The 15,326-nt window shown below is 46.0% G+C and overlaps 1 protein-coding gene across 1 annotated transcript; it reads right to left on the bottom strand.

Moving 5' to 3' along the window:
- Positions 1–69: 69 nt before the first annotated feature.
- On the bottom strand, positions 70–15,136 carry ZNF175 (zinc finger protein 175). The gene is made up of 5 exons (XM_029239266.1): positions 14,652–15,136; positions 12,153–12,413; positions 9,182–9,308; positions 8,826–8,921; positions 70–5,503 (listed from the first exon to the last, which is right to left on the bottom strand). The coding sequence occupies exons 2-5, from the start codon at positions 12,222–12,224 to the stop codon at positions 3,675–3,677; spliced, it is 2,124 nt and encodes a 707-aa protein (XP_029095099.1). The 5' UTR covers positions 12,225–12,413; positions 14,652–15,136; the 3' UTR covers positions 70–3,674.
- Positions 15,137–15,326: the final 190 nt, after the last annotated feature.

The raw sequence follows: 15,326 nt of genomic DNA, 5'->3' as shown, positions 1-15,326 counted from the left end.
ATGGTGGTGGCGGTGTTGATGGTGGCGATCATGATGGTGGTGGCGGTCATGATGGTGGTGGCGGTCATGATGGTGGTGGCGGTGTTGATGGTGGCGGTCATGATGGTGGTGGCGGTGTTGACGGTGGCGATGGTGGTAATGATGGTGATCGCTAAGGTGCTGCTGCTGCTACTGAGTGATGGTGGTGGTGATGGTCAGAGTGGTGATGGTCGTGGTGGTGGTAACAGCGACGATGGAGGTTAGGTGACTGTGTTGGTGACGTTGAAGATCGTGATGACGGTGGTGACGCAGATGGTGAACATCATGGTAACCATAGGTGATGATTAGTCTTTCTCTAGTAGGAGTAGAAACAGAGACACAGGTGGTCCCCTATCACTCCTGACCTCTGCCTTCCTCCGATGGCCTCTGGAAGCTGATGATCCTTGAGAACCTTGAAGATGGCCGAGGAGGGAGAGCTGAGAGGCTAAGGATACTGACTCTGACCAGGATGGGGGTGGGGATCCAAGAAAAGTTTCTCAGGGGAGGTCACCTTTGAACTGAACCTTCCTGGACAAGTCTGGGTTTTCCATCCCCACAGTGGGAATAAGAAGGGTTTCCAGGCAGGAGAATGGCACTCGACAAGGTGAGAGAGGACAGGCCTGGCAGGTGGCAGGGCCACCACGGCCTGTGGTGAGGGCAGCGCCGAGCATCTCCGTCCACCGCAGGTGAACGACACCGCCTTCCACCGGGGCAAGCTTCACAACATAGGGTTCTGGGAGGCCACGCAGGAGGAGGACTGGGACTGTGACAACGTGGGGTTCTGGGAGGCCGCGCAGGAGGAGGACTGGGACTGTGTCTTCCTCCATGATGTGAACCTGCTCCCCAAAGACGACCGCAACCTCTACATCTGTGACGTCTTCCCTGCCATTGACAGGTTCAAGTACAAGTAGGTGGAGGGAGGGGACCTCCTGTGGGAGACTCCTTGGGCCTTGCCCCGCCTGTCTGTGTAGTCCAGGCCCCAGTTCCTTGGGCCTTGCCCCGCCTGTCTGTGTAGTCCAGGCCCCCAGTCCCTTGGGCCTTGCCCTGCCTGTCTGTGTAGTCCAGGCCCCCAGTCCCTTGGGCCTTGCCCTGCCTGTCTGTGTAGTCCAGGCCCTGGTCCCTGGTGCTGACGGTGCAGAGCATGATGCGGCCTGAGGAGAGGCCTTGTAGACGGTGAAGAACCTTCCTCCTGGGTGTGGGTGTCAGATGGGAGTGGGATTGGCTATCAGTGGGGGAATCAGGATGCACTTAATAAGGCAGTAGGCAGAGAGGTTGTACCAGAGGTCAGAGAAGGAGAACTTAAAAAAGGAGGGGCCCTTAATGGGGTCACAAGAATGGCCTGTCAGATGATTCAGGGAGGGGATCTCCCAGGGTCACGTGAGGGGCCATCTCAAGGGTCAGGGGAAGGACTGCCCCAGAATCCAGCATGGAGACATCCTAGGGGTCAGGGGAGAGGTTCCCATGGGGGTGAGTGGAGAAGGGCTAACCCAGAAGTCAACCTTGTGATCCTGGCCAGGAAAGGGCCAGGGACCGTTCCCTGAAATTCCCTGTGCTTCCAACTCTCCCTGCCTCTGCAGGCTGCCCTACCAGGGCTACCTTGGAGGGGTGTTTGCCCTGCGCCCCATTCACTAAGTCAGGATCAATGGCTTCCCCAACACATACTGGGGCTGGAATCGGGAGGATGATGACATCACTTCCAGGTAGGGGGCCCTGCTCTAGGGAGCCTAGCACAGGGGGCAGCAGGTCCCTGCATGGTGTGGCGGACATAGGCTGCCCTAGACTGAGAGGGGACACGAGCTATGTCGGATTGCGGGAGACGCAAGCCACTGTGGCCTGAGGGGCCGGGTGTGGCATGGGGACTCTATCAGAGGAGACAGGCGTCTGGCCTCCCTGCCCTCTCCCCTGGAAGGCTGAAACTCAGTGGGATGCTCCTCTCACGGCCCCATCTGCTCTTTGGCTGCTACCATAAGCTGGAGGGGCAGGACTGCAGCCAAAAGCAGAGCCCCCAGAGGTGAGTCAGGGTTGGGGGCGGGGGTAGCCAGTCCTGGGCCTGTTCCCGAGCCCTCGAACCCTCCGCTCACACGGTTGCCCCTCCTGCCCCTCCTAGTCCTGGCCTTCTGGCCCAGATCTGTCACACGATGGCATGAACTCGCTGGGATACAGGCTGCTCTCCCAAGGAGCTGCAGCGCCTCTACACCAGCCTCACTGTGGACATCAGCCTCTCATCCCCAAGAGCCCCAGTGCCAGGCTGAGGGGTATCTGGAGGCAGGAACAGAATCCCTGAGACCAGGGCTGCAGGGCAGCCTTCCCACCCATCGCACCTGGTTTCATATTAAAGGAGGCTTTATTTTACTTGCTTCTCCACTCTGCCATCCGTAACGCCCATCCTTTCATTTCCATTCATTTGGTCACACAGGGCCCTACTCAAATTCACCAAGGTTTGGTTCTCTCCACACAGTTAAAGTTAAGGCTTATTCACCCATTTATTTCTCAGGAGGACTCGTGGGGTAGCACTGTTGTCATCTTGCTTTTGAAAACCAGGACAGATGAGTTAAGTATCTTGCCTGATTGATGTAGAAGCAAGTACAGAAACCTGACTCCTGGGCCTGTCCATTTACAGATAATACTATTCTGCTTTCTTGTAGCAAAAAAGGTGGGGGAAAGAATGAATAAAAAATGTGAGGTTGGTTGAATAAATTACAGCATGTCCACATACTGATAGAATACTAATGTAGTCACTGAACAGCTGTATTGTAGCGTGAAAAGAACAAGTGCACATGTGTATATGATATGGTCTGATATTTATAAAACAAAGGGAAGAGTACCTATATAGGTTTATGCTAATGAGTGTGTGTGGATAACAAGTGTTGGCAGACTTCTTCTGTAAGGGCTGGAGAGTAAATACTTTCAGCTTGCAGGCCATACGGCCTTTGCCATGACTACTCAGCTCTGCCACTGGCACAAAAGCAGCCACAGACAATACATAAACAGATGAACATGGCTGTGTTCCAATAAAACTTTATTTAAAAAACACAGGTGGCCAACCAGATTTGGCTGATGGCCAGTTTGCTGACTCTTGGCCTAAATGGTTTAGGAGCGTGTATAAAAATACGATAGAGTCCATAGAGTAAAAGTTTCACCATAGATGGTGGAGGTGGAAAGAGGAGGGTAGAGCTGAACTAATCATGAAAGAAGAGAAAAATGACACTGTGAAGACTAGAATCACATTTATACATTTACCAAAAAATGTACATTCATCTGTGTATATATTAGGTTCTTTTAAAAAATATATAATCTATTGACACCTCCTGTTCTACAGTGAATTCTATAGCAGACACTACAGAATTGAGGGTATGTGTATGTGTGTATATAAATAAATATGCTGACTTAAAGATTCTGTCTTATACCATACTCTACAGAAACTTCTCAATGCATTAGGGTTTCTTCCCCAAGTGAATTTTATAACTTTTAATGAGGCTAGTACAAATATGGACATTTCCTCTCAAAAGTTCTTTCCTGAGTAATTTCCTTCACATAAAATGTGTAACTTGGTGACATGCAGTGCATCCCTAGAGGTTTTGTGAAGCATGAATTCTATAATATATGATTAAATCTGACTCATAAGATTTTTTTCTTCAAGAAATTCAGAGTTTATTTCATTTATGTATATGCATATTAGGAACTGAAGATTTGTCTCTGGTATGAGTTATTTGGTGTTTATTAAAATTTGATCTGTTGTTGAAGCTCTTCCCACACTTGGAACACATGTAAGGTCTCTCTCCCGTGTGGATTCGTTGATGCACTTTGAGTTGTGGTTTCCTGCTGAAGGACTTCCCACAGTCACAGCATTCGTAAGGCTTCTCTCCTATATGAGTTTTCTGATGTGTAATCAGCTCTGATTTCTGGGTGAAGGTGTGTCCACACTTGTAACAGGCAAAGGTTCTCTCTCTACTGTGAGTCATCTGATGTTTATGGAAATTTGACCTACCATTGAAAGCCTTCCCACATGCAGTGCATACATAGGGTTTCTCTCCAGTGTGGATCCGCTGATGCTCTCTGAATTGTGACTTGGAAGTAAAGGCTTTCCCACAGTCACTGCATTTGTAAGGCTTCTCTCCGGTGTGAATTCGCTGATGCATGCTGAGTATTGACTTCTGGTTGAAGGCCTTCCCACATTCACTGCACACGTGGTGTCTTTCTCCAGTGTGAATTTTCTGGTGTATGTTGAGGTGTGATTTTTGGGTGAAGGTTTTCCCACAGTCACTACATTCATAAGGTTTCTCCCCAGTATGGATTCTATGATGTATATCAAGTTGTGACTTGGAAATGAAGGATTTTCCACAGTTGTGGCACTGATAAGGTTTTTCTCCCGTGTGACTTCTCTGATGTACAATCAGGTGTGCCTTCTGGATAAAGGCCTGGCCACATTCAATACACACATAAGACTTATCCCCTGAATGGATCCTCTGGTGCAAGCTGAGTGTTGACTTCTGGGTGAAGGCCTTCCCACATTCACTGCATACGTACTGTCGCTCGCCAGTATGAATTTTCTGATGTATACTGAGGGTTGAATTCTGGGAGAAGCCCTTCCCACATTCACTGCATTCATAGAGTTTTTCTCTAGTATGAGTTTTCTGATGTCTGAAGAGAGATAACATCTGGAAAAAGGCTTTTCCACATTCATGGCATTTATGGGGCTTCTTTCTAGTGTGAGTTTTCTGGTGTGTAACCAGTTCTGGCCTCTGAACAAAGACTTTTCCACATTCCTTACATATATACGGTATGTTACCTGTATGATCTGTCACATATACACCGAGTTTTGGTTGTGGGGTGAAGGCTCTCCCACATTTACCACATTCCTGGAGGTTTTCTACACTATGGAATCTCTGTTGTTCAAGGAGGTGTGAGTTCTGGGTAAAGTCCCTCCCACACTCAGTGCACTTATCTGGTTTTTCCTGAGTGTGAACTTGATGTTGTGTGAGTGACTGTTTATGGCTGAAGCCTTTTGTACATGAATTACCTTCACAGAAGTTCTCTCCTGTATGAGTATTTTTGCAGCTGGCACTGGAAGAGCTATGGGTGAATAGCTGACCAGATTCAACCATCTCATCAAGGTGTTCTGTGGTGTTGCTTTGATTTTGACAATTTACTTCTAGATTAGGTTTCAACCTTTTTGCACGAGAGCAACGTTTATGAGGTCTCTTTTGTGAGGAAACAAGGTGGGGCCTCGCACAGATGATTTTTCCAGGGTCCTTATAGTTACAGTCCCTCTCTGTGTTCAATTTTTTCTTGTTGAGGAAAGCCTCCTGATGTGAAGGTTTACTTTGATTTTTCTGATCTCTCTTTGTTTGGTCAGCTTCTTCCCACAGCTTTCCTAAAATGGAACACCATGAGCCATCTCTTGTGACTTCATCCAACATCTCATGGTGAAATGAAGCTGTTTCAGAAATTTCCCATTGTGGGGTTTCAAGCCCAGACTCCCCTTCTAGAAGGAGAAAAAGATGAAATAGATACAGTGAACAGTTAGCAAAGGATAGAGGAAGAGTCACATGGAGCTGATGAGATTGTGCACAGGGAAACTGCTGAGTCATATACCAGTGGTGGTGCTCATGGTGATTATGAGAGAAAACAGTTGCACAGCCCTTACTATATGTCAAGCACTTATCTGTATAGCACTTAGCATTCGCCAGGCAGTGTTCTACGTGATATACACATAAGCTCATTTAATCCTCACAGCAACCCCAGGAGCTAACTACTTATTATCCTGGTTTTCCACATGAAGAAAAGGAAACACACAATGGTTAAGTAATTAGCCAAAAACACTTTGCTCAGCCTTGGGGAAAGTTAGATTTGAACAAGGGCAAACTGGCTGCACTCATGTAGGCAGTCTTGATACCCAGACCTAGTGGGATGACTACAGGATAAAAGAGGCAAGTGTGTCATAGGGCAGCATCTGTGGATAGCCAAAGATTGAAGGAGGGGGCTCAGTACAGAGCCTCTTCAACTTACAGTGGGGCTGTGTCCTGATAAATCCATCAGAAGTTGAAAATATCATAAGTTGAAAATGCCTTGAATACACCTAACCTACTGAACATCGTAGTTTAGCCCAGCCTATTTTAAATGTGGTCAGAACACTTAAACGTTAGCCTACAGTTGGGCAAAACCATCTAACACAAGGCCTGTTTTATAGTAAAGCGTTGAATATTGTAACTAATCTCCCAGCTTCCTCCCACTCGTGAGAAACAATACAAAATCCATCAGCCCTAGATATTCCTCTGAAATACTATTAAAGTATCAATCCTAACATAGCCAAGCACTGAAAGAATACCTATACCCCAACTTGCAACTCTCCATGAAACTGAAGTTTGTTTTCTTGAACTTAGGAATATGCATATCCTAAGAAGGGTACACCGGAAGACTGGACAAGCAAGCTGTCCCCTAGAATCTGTTTCACCCTTCTTCCACAGAGGTTAACTGTGGCCAGGTACAGGGCAGCCAAGCCACGTAACAGCTCACAATTTCTCTTGCAGTGAGGTGTGACAGACACTGTTTTTGCTGATGGAATGTGCATACAACATTATGCACCACTTCTGGCCAGGGTAATATATCACAGCTTCTCAATACCCTCCACCCCTTTTCTGCCTAGTAGAACCTGGCTTTGGGTGCAGTGCATTCAGTCCCACAGAGCAACATCATAAAAGATAGATGGTACTGCAATGACGAGAAAAACTTCAACACCCGAATGGATACAAAACGTAAAGCTTCCTGCTGACCTGCCTTTTAGAAGTGTTTTATAGGAGGGAAATTATTCTGGTCCTTGGTCTCTTTGTTATCACTTTCAGCTTTATGCTACTTAATATGCCATTTTTTCACTGATCATCCTATTTGTTAGTAAGAACATAACAACAGATTCTTTAAAAAAAAATTTTAAAAAGTGGCTAAATTTTACTATTACTTTATCCTACCAGAGATAAATACTGAGTATGATAAGACCATCACGTCTTGTTTCTTTTCTCTTTCCATCACTTGGATAAACTGTATCCCTGTCCCCAAACCTCAGTCATCTATCACTATTTTTTAAAAATGAGAATGCTCTTTATAATCACTTTTAGTGTGTATATGTGTGTGTGTGTGTGTGTGTGTATATATATATATATATATTTCTTTTTATTAAAATCTGAGAAAAAAGAAACAAAATACCAATCTTTGGGGTAATAAAATCTGTCAATGGCATCTTGACCGAACTCATGATGACCGGGAATCCACAAATCCCATTAGGAACAAAATAACCCAAGCGTGAGAAAATAAGGAGCTGGTTTATGGTGATACCCGTGGAATTAACAAAAAGGGTCAATTAAATTGTACTTTCAGAAAGAAAAAAATGGGGCTTCCCTGGTGGTGCAGTGGTTAAGAATCCACCTGTCAATGCAGGGGACATGGGTTCGAGCCCTGGTCCAGGAAGATCCCACATGCCGTGGAACAACTAAGCCCATGTGCCACAACTACTGAGCCTGCACTCCAGAGCCCACAAGCCACAACTCTTGAAGCTCGGGTGCCTAGAGCCCATGCTCTACAACAGGAGAAGCCACCGCAATGAAGAGTAGCCCCTGCTCACCGCAACTAGAGAAAGCCCGCACACAGCAACAAAGACCCACTGCAGCCAAAAATAAATAAACAAAATTTTAAAAATACCTTTAAAAAAAAAAGAAAAAATGGGGGAAATTCCCTGGCGGTCCAGTGGTTAGGACTCTGCACTTTCACTGCTGAGGGTGTGGGTTCGATCCCTGGTCAGGCAACTAAGATCCCACAAGCCGAGTGGTGTGGCGAGAAAAAAGTGAAAGAATTTCTAAAATAAGAAAATGAGAAGACTGAGATGGAAGAGCCAAGAAACAGAAGAATCTGAAAAAATGTATAAGGTGAGAAGAATTTCTGATTTGTGTAATGATTCCAGTTTCTGAGCTCCCCAAAATAAGGAAGTGAGTCATCCCATGGGAACTGTCCACCATGTAGCTAAATAAGAGAACACAGTTTAGGCATGGGGCCTGGAGGGGTTGATAAAGGGATCATCAGAAAAAATTTGTAGGCCTAAGTGTTGAGAAAAGAAGGGCCCTTTAAAGGGATTTAAGGAATTTAAAGTAATTCCTTTAAATTTAAGGAATTTAAAGTATAAAGTAATTCCTCTATGATGACCAGAGGGAAGTACAGAGGCCCAAGCTGGAGGCATCGCAGTTAGGTGTAAAGAAGAAAGATCCAGCACAGGAAAAAAATTGATGAATTCAGGGAGCAAATGAAAAGGAAAAAAAAAGGCTTTCAGGAAACTCCACAAAGGGATAAAACAAGACGACAAAAAAGCAACATACAGATGGAATATCCTGTCAGGTAACATAATGATGAGACGCTCTGTTATTAGAAAAATGAAATTAAAACATGAAACAGCTCTATCATAACATAGGCCATAAATGAGAGATTTGGTAAATATTAAATGCTGGCAAGCAAGATGTACAAATGCAAATCCTTGTGCATTCCCACATGACAGTGTGGATGGTGAAGCCCACCTGAAGAGCCCCATGGTTTACTTAGCTAAATTCAGTGTAGGCATATCCAGTGATCAGGCAATCCCACTCCTGACTATTCACCTCAGAAATTCTTACGTTGGCCCCTACGGGACATTTACAAAATAATGTTTGGCGGCATTAGCCTTAGAAACTAGGAGTAGGAGGTAACCTATGTCCACCACTGGGGGAATGGATAAGTGTGGTAGGTTGAATAACGGCCCCTCAGATCTTCACGACCTGATAGTCACTCACCGTGATACCTCTGACGTGGGAGTTCAGCCTCCCTCATCCATTGCTCCTTTCTCTTTTCCATCCTGAAAATGATCTCTGGGTTGAGAATGTGATACCCTGTGAATAAGAAAGGATATTGCATTTGGACGTGGCCTTGGGCTTTAGAGGCCATTCAGTGAAGCTTTATTGGCACACCAGAAAACTCAACACCTTTCACTAGGAACAAAGTAACACTCAAAGATGCCCAAAAGGAATGAACAGTTTAGGACAAGCCAAGGGCAAACTGACTACATTCTTCAGATGCCCCACTGCACGCCACAAGAAGGAAAGACATCTCAACGAGGCCTGTCCAAGAGTCCCTGGTCAGATGTTCTCACCCACGGAGAAGAGGTGGCTGTAGATCTCCAGCATCACATCCTGGTACAGGCGTCTCTGGGCCGGGTCCAGTTGCTGCCACTCTTCCCTGCTGAAGTCTATGGTCACGTCTTCAAATGACACGGAGCCCTGTAACAACATACCCAAGCTCAATGAGAATTAGTCATCATTGGTGAACTGGCACTTACATACAAGGGTGTGGGTTTTTTTTTTTTTTTGCGGTACGCGGGCCTCTCACCATTGTGGCCTCTCCCGTTGCGGAGCACAGGCTCTGGATGTGCAGGCCCAGCGGCCATGGCTCATGGGCCCAGCCGCTCCACGGCACATGGGATCCTCCCAGATCGGGGCACAAACCCATGTCCCCTGCATCGGCAGGTGGACTCTCAACCACTGCGCCACCAGGGAAGCCCCAGGGGTGTGTTTTTAATGATTTTTTTTGCCATGATATATATGGCTTTCCAGTGATGTGACTTCTTTTATGCTATGATTCCTACTCCTCTGTGTGAAATTCATAGGATTTAAGCTATGTTAAGTAGTGCAAAATGGAGTCACAGTGGCCAGTGTGAACTTCCGCATTAGTTGTGAAATGTCTGGTATAGGGCTGGGAGCGTCTCAGAGTGATAAACTAAGGGTAGACAAGGAACGACTTTACTGGAACAGAAGGAGCAACTGAGCGAGACAAGATCCCCTGGGGTGTAACCATTACATCCTGACAGACTCCTTATAATGAGCACTGGGCCAAGTGACTCCTTACTCCCCACCCCTTTTCTCCCTACTTTGACTAACCTGTGTTGTGTGCTAATTGTGTGCAGTAAACTGAGTAACTTATTAATTGAATATTGGCCACACTGCACACATCTCTAATCCCATTGATTCTTACCTGGCCTCACTGCTGGGCCGCGTGACAAACTGGCTCCTTTGTTCCAGACCTCGTCCTATGTATCTCTTTATCTGGCTGTTGATTTGTGTCCTTTAATTATCCTTTGTAATAAACTGGTAATCTAGCGAGTAAACTGGTTTCCTGAGTTGTGTGAGCCGCCCTAGTAAATTAATTGAACCCAAGGAGGGAGTTGTGAGAACCTCTGACTTACAGCCGATAGGTCAGAAGCACAGGTGGACGTGCCCTTGGCATTTGAAAGGGAGTGGCGGGAGTCTTGAAGAACTGAGCCCTTAACAACGTATGGGATCTGACACTGTCTCCAGGTAGACAGTATCAGAATTGAACTGAATTGTAGGACACCCAGCTGGTGTCACAGAGAATTGCTTGGGGCGGGAAAAATCCCTGCACATTTGGTGACCGTAAGTGTCAGAAGTGATGTTCTATGTAGAGAGAGACACACAGGAGAAGTAAATTGATTTCAGGGAATACTGAGCTAATCAAAATTTAACCCACCTCTTGGAAAGGTAAGCATGAAAAGCATGCATGTGAGTGCTGCAGGTGCGAGTATGTGACAGAGGGCCAAACATAAACCTGGGAATCTGAGACGGAGCTATATTAGGGTGTCATTAAAGGATGAGGAAGTACGTACCAAAACATTTAGTTAAAAAGGTAAAAACTGATTGCCTCTAAGGAGGTGGATTTCAGAAGAAAAGACAGTGGTGACAGCTGTTTTATTTACCAGCCCAGCAAAACAAACCATGTGCAAATAAAACCAAGAACTACTTCCAAGGGAAACAGTGGCAGAAGAAATTTACACAGATATGCGAAGAAAAATGGGTTATTAATATATAATACATCTTTGAAAGTCCAGAGGCTAAAGACAAACGAAAATATAAATTGTCAAAGGACAAGAAAAGTAAATCACAAAAAAAAATCATTGACCAATAAAACTTCGGGAAAAAAAAATCCTGCTTGTAAAAAAAATACAAATTAAAGCAACAATGACATATCTCTTTGGATTAAATTAGCAGTTATTTAAAAACAAAAACAAAAAAAGAATCAAAAAAAAAAAAAAAAACTAACAACACAGTATTGGCCAGAGTAGAGGGAAGGCTGCAAAGCCAAGATGATGTGAATGTTGTTGGAGAACATGCTAATGTGAACGGAGAAACTGCTCGAAAATCTCAGCGAGCAAAAGCAGAATCAAGGCAAGCAAACAAAATATTTTCAATGTTAAAAAAGGAACAAGGCTAATAAGTATCATGTATCTTAACATGTAACTGAACGTGCAAATGCTCTTAACAATTCAGCCAACTTTAGTACGAAATGAAAGACATTTTTCTACAACAGTGTCACTGCTGTGGGCTGAATTGTGTGTCCCCACCCGAAATTCGTATGCCTAAGTCCCCACCCCCAGGACCTCAGAATTGTGCCTGTATTTGGAGAAACAAGGTATTTAAAGAGGTAACAAAGTTAAAATGAGGTCTTCGGAGTGGGTCATTACTATTTTAAAAACATGCAAATAAAGTGTCATGAAATACACAGAATAACTTGGAATTTCAGGAAATCTTGAGTATACTGAAGAACCCTGCTTTCTCATTCCAAAATACCAAATATTAATATCTGTGGGCAATTTGGAAACATTATTCTCTGGCACTTATATTCATCTAATAAAGTAGGAAAAACAACATGGTCCTTAAAAGCCAGTTCTTGCTCTAGTATCCAATGACTATAAACTACAAGGACAAAGGGGAAACCAGCCAGTCTCCGGTGAGGAGTCAGGTGGGGACCAGCTGAGACAGTGAAGACCCAGCAGTGGATGGAATCTTCGCCTGTGCTGAGAAGGAAGGAATCAGCATTTCCCCGCCTGTGGCTGGATGTACTTTTTATTCTTCCTTTGCCCCAGGGACAGCCCTCTTCTACTACACATCCTCCTTAATCAGCCAGTTCAGTTTCCTCTGTAACACACAATGCCCATTCTCCTGCTCTACACAGGAGAATCCAGATTGTCTCAGACACAGGGAGTCCAATATGCTGCTTCCTGTGTCTGCCCTCAGGTTCTGGAGAACTGTCCCCGTGGGGCTCCTGCTTACCTCACATGATCCGTCCCGCTCTTCTGAACCCAAGACCTGGGGCCTCTGCGGTAAATTCACATCAGCAAGCATGTCCTTTCTGGGCTTCAATTCTTGGTCTCTTGCTGACAGCTCCACTCTTTCCAGGAGCCTGGAGCTGGGTGGGCATCAGAAAGCTCCAGTCAAAGCTGCTGGGAAGAGTCAGGCTGGAGCTGTGAAGGGAGATCCTGCAGCCTCAGTGATGTGGCCTGACCCAGGGGCTCTGCGGGGACACCAGAAATCCTGGAAAGGCAATGACCACATAGTTCTCATCTAATATTCACTCCACATGAATTTCTGAAGGCCATTAGGTGAAAGTCACTGTGTTCAAGATGAGGGTAGACAAAACTCAGAAAAGTCTAGCTATTGGGGTAAAAAATGAGAAAAGATGAAGAGGTTTGGGCTAAACTTAAGGAAGCTTTCATTGCAGCTCTGACACCTTTTAACCGTGAGAAGATGAAGATAGTACTTTAGTTGCAGTTTCCAAAATGAGAAGGAAGGTATTTATCATAGGCACCTGGGGAGCTTTCGTGAGATGAGGCTTGTCAAGCCCTCAGCACCTGCCTGGCAAATGGGAAACACTGAAAAAAAAAAAATCAGCAAGTTGCAGAGTCAGGTATCAGGTACCTTGTTTAATTTTCATGCAACCCTGTCAGCTAAATATTATGATCATTATTATACCCATTTTGTGGATGAGGAAACAGTGCTGTTACATAATTTGCCTTAAGGTCACTCAGTGTGCAAAGGAAAGTGTAAGGCCAACTGGCCCGAGGCAGGGGAACACAATCAGATTCACAGGTGGCATCAGACCGAAATTCTCCGGACCACCCAGTTCCAGAAAGTGCCCTGGAGACATTCCGGACCACCCAGTTCCAGGAACTGACCTGGGGACTTTGAACCCAGCCCAGCCTTCCCGCCTTTCGAGGGGCGGGACTAACGGTCCCCCAGGATACCCGAAAAGACCACCAAATAAGGAATACCCTGCGCCCTCCCAGATTCAGCAGACCCATTTCCCTTCTTCCCCTATAAAATCTTGCCCAACCCTCGCCCGGGTGCGACTTCTCTGGCCCCTTTCTCTCGGACCAGTGAACCTCGCCCGGGAGCGCTCCCTAATGAAGCTCACTTGAAGCTTTCCTCTGTTTCGCGGTGCCGTTTGTTAAGATCCGACCTTACAGAAAGAACAGGGAATGAGTCCCGGGTCCGCCTCACTTTAAAGTGCACACAATCGCCACTATCCCATGTGGTCCTCTACGTGGTCAATTTCCAGAAATTCATTTACATTTTCCTGCTGCCTTCAGAGAGCTGAGGCTTCAAGCTGTCTATATCTGGAGTGCGTAATCCGACATTCTGGCCTTTTCAGTGCCCATCCATAATATAGACAGCTCAGCATTTTCTGACCAAAAAAACCCTCAAATTCAATATATGGAACTCCACCTTCACCTTGAAAACCTGGAGACATGCACCAGGACTCCCAATCACTTACCATTTCTTGCCTCTCCATTTCTCCCTCCCCGCCCCAACCAAAATATAGTCGTTGACCACACTGACCTCTAGAAATCCCCAATGAGTAGACCAAAGAAGGTCATGAAATGCCTCCCAGTCACCCCACGGCCAGACTTCTGAAATCATTATTGCCCTGACTGCCAGTAAGTGTTTCCAAAGGGAGTGTGATTTCCACAGGACCCCCCAAATAACCGCCAACCTAGGGTTCCAAATAATGCACCCCAGTAGGAAACTATCATTGATCTGCTCAACAGCCAATCACTGACCCTTACCATGTCCACAGGAACCAGAGGAGACCAACACGGACCTACTCAACCATTCACAAAGGACCCCAACACCCACTGCCCAAAAAGCAATGCAGTCACCCTTGCAAACGTCCATCACTGGCCCCCTAGGTCTCCCATCCACTGGTTCCCATATGCTACCCTTAGCACCCCACTTTACTATTTCATAGATGCTCCCTCAATCACTGTCCCCCTTGCGTGTGTTATAATGTGAGCCTCAAAGCCCTCCGATCCCTGAAGCCCCTGCTCCCAATCAACCACTGCCTCCTACAGCCCCCCCAAGCTGTGGATCACTTCCCCAAATGGCTCCCGGTACCATACCAAGGCCCTCTTGAGACGCACGTTCACTGTCGTCATATGAGAAAGATTCCCAGCCAACAATATAAAATCTGCATTAAAGTACACTTGGAATTCAAGTTACAAAAGTACTTACATACATACAGAAATTAGGCAAAGAAAGAGTGAAAATCAGCGAGCCAAGAATTCAACTTAGAAAACCCCACTTACCCCATAGCCTCCACCACTAAGAACCCCATCGCTCACCCCATGGATCCCCACCACTCACTCCTCACACCCGGCATCACTCATCCCACGGGCCCCCATCACTCGGCCCCCAAACGCCCACATCACTCACGCCAAGCCGATCTCCCCTCATTGACCCCACAGATTACGCATCGCTAATACTCCACATCACCTCAGCATCCCGCAGGCGGTTCACGGCAGAAGCGAAATGGCCGCTCTGGACCGTTTGCGGTTTAGGATTCCGGTCAGGACTTGAACTGTGCGCATGCTCACTAGAACCTTTGAAGCCACTGCCTGCTAGTAGTTATCATGGCGTGTCACGTCGTCTCTCTACTCCGCGGTTCATTTTCTTTAGGGGACTTTGTCAGGAGGACGACATGGCCGCGCCCATAAGGATTATGATAAGGAGGCCGCCATTTTCAAAGAACTTCCATTCCGTACAGGCAGGGAAAACATTAGGCAACCTTCCTAAAAAGTCTTGGAGTTGTCCCGCGTTGGAAAGGGACCAATTAAATACTTGTGTATATATAGTTCTCGGAGAAAACAGCATAGCATATTCTGAAAAATACCCTTTCTCTGTACTGATTTAAAGCCCCACTCTCAGAATCCAGGTATCCAGCCCCTTCGTCCCTCGCACAACTCTGCCCAGAGAGGAGACATGTTGGGAGCCCAGAAGTGTTGAGCTTGACAGAGAACTAAAAACTTCGAAATTTCCTTAGTGTTGAGAGCCATTAAATTGTCCTTTGTTATGGTAATGTGGTTTTTGGAGAGCACTTAAGGATGTTTTCTCTCTTTATTTACAGGCATTCCTCGTTTTATTCTGCGTCCGCTTTATTGTGCTTCACTG

The sequence above is a fragment of the Monodon monoceros genome, unplaced genomic scaffold, assembly GCF_005190385.1.
Source record: "Monodon monoceros isolate NGI ecotype Baffin Bay Population unplaced genomic scaffold, NGI_Narwhal_1 Super_Scaffold_10, whole genome shotgun sequence".
NCBI classification, from domain to species: Eukaryota; Metazoa; Chordata; class Mammalia; order Artiodactyla; family Monodontidae; genus Monodon; species Monodon monoceros.
Note: the sequence above shows the minus strand (reverse complement) of the source record. Positions and strands in the feature narration are given on the sequence as shown.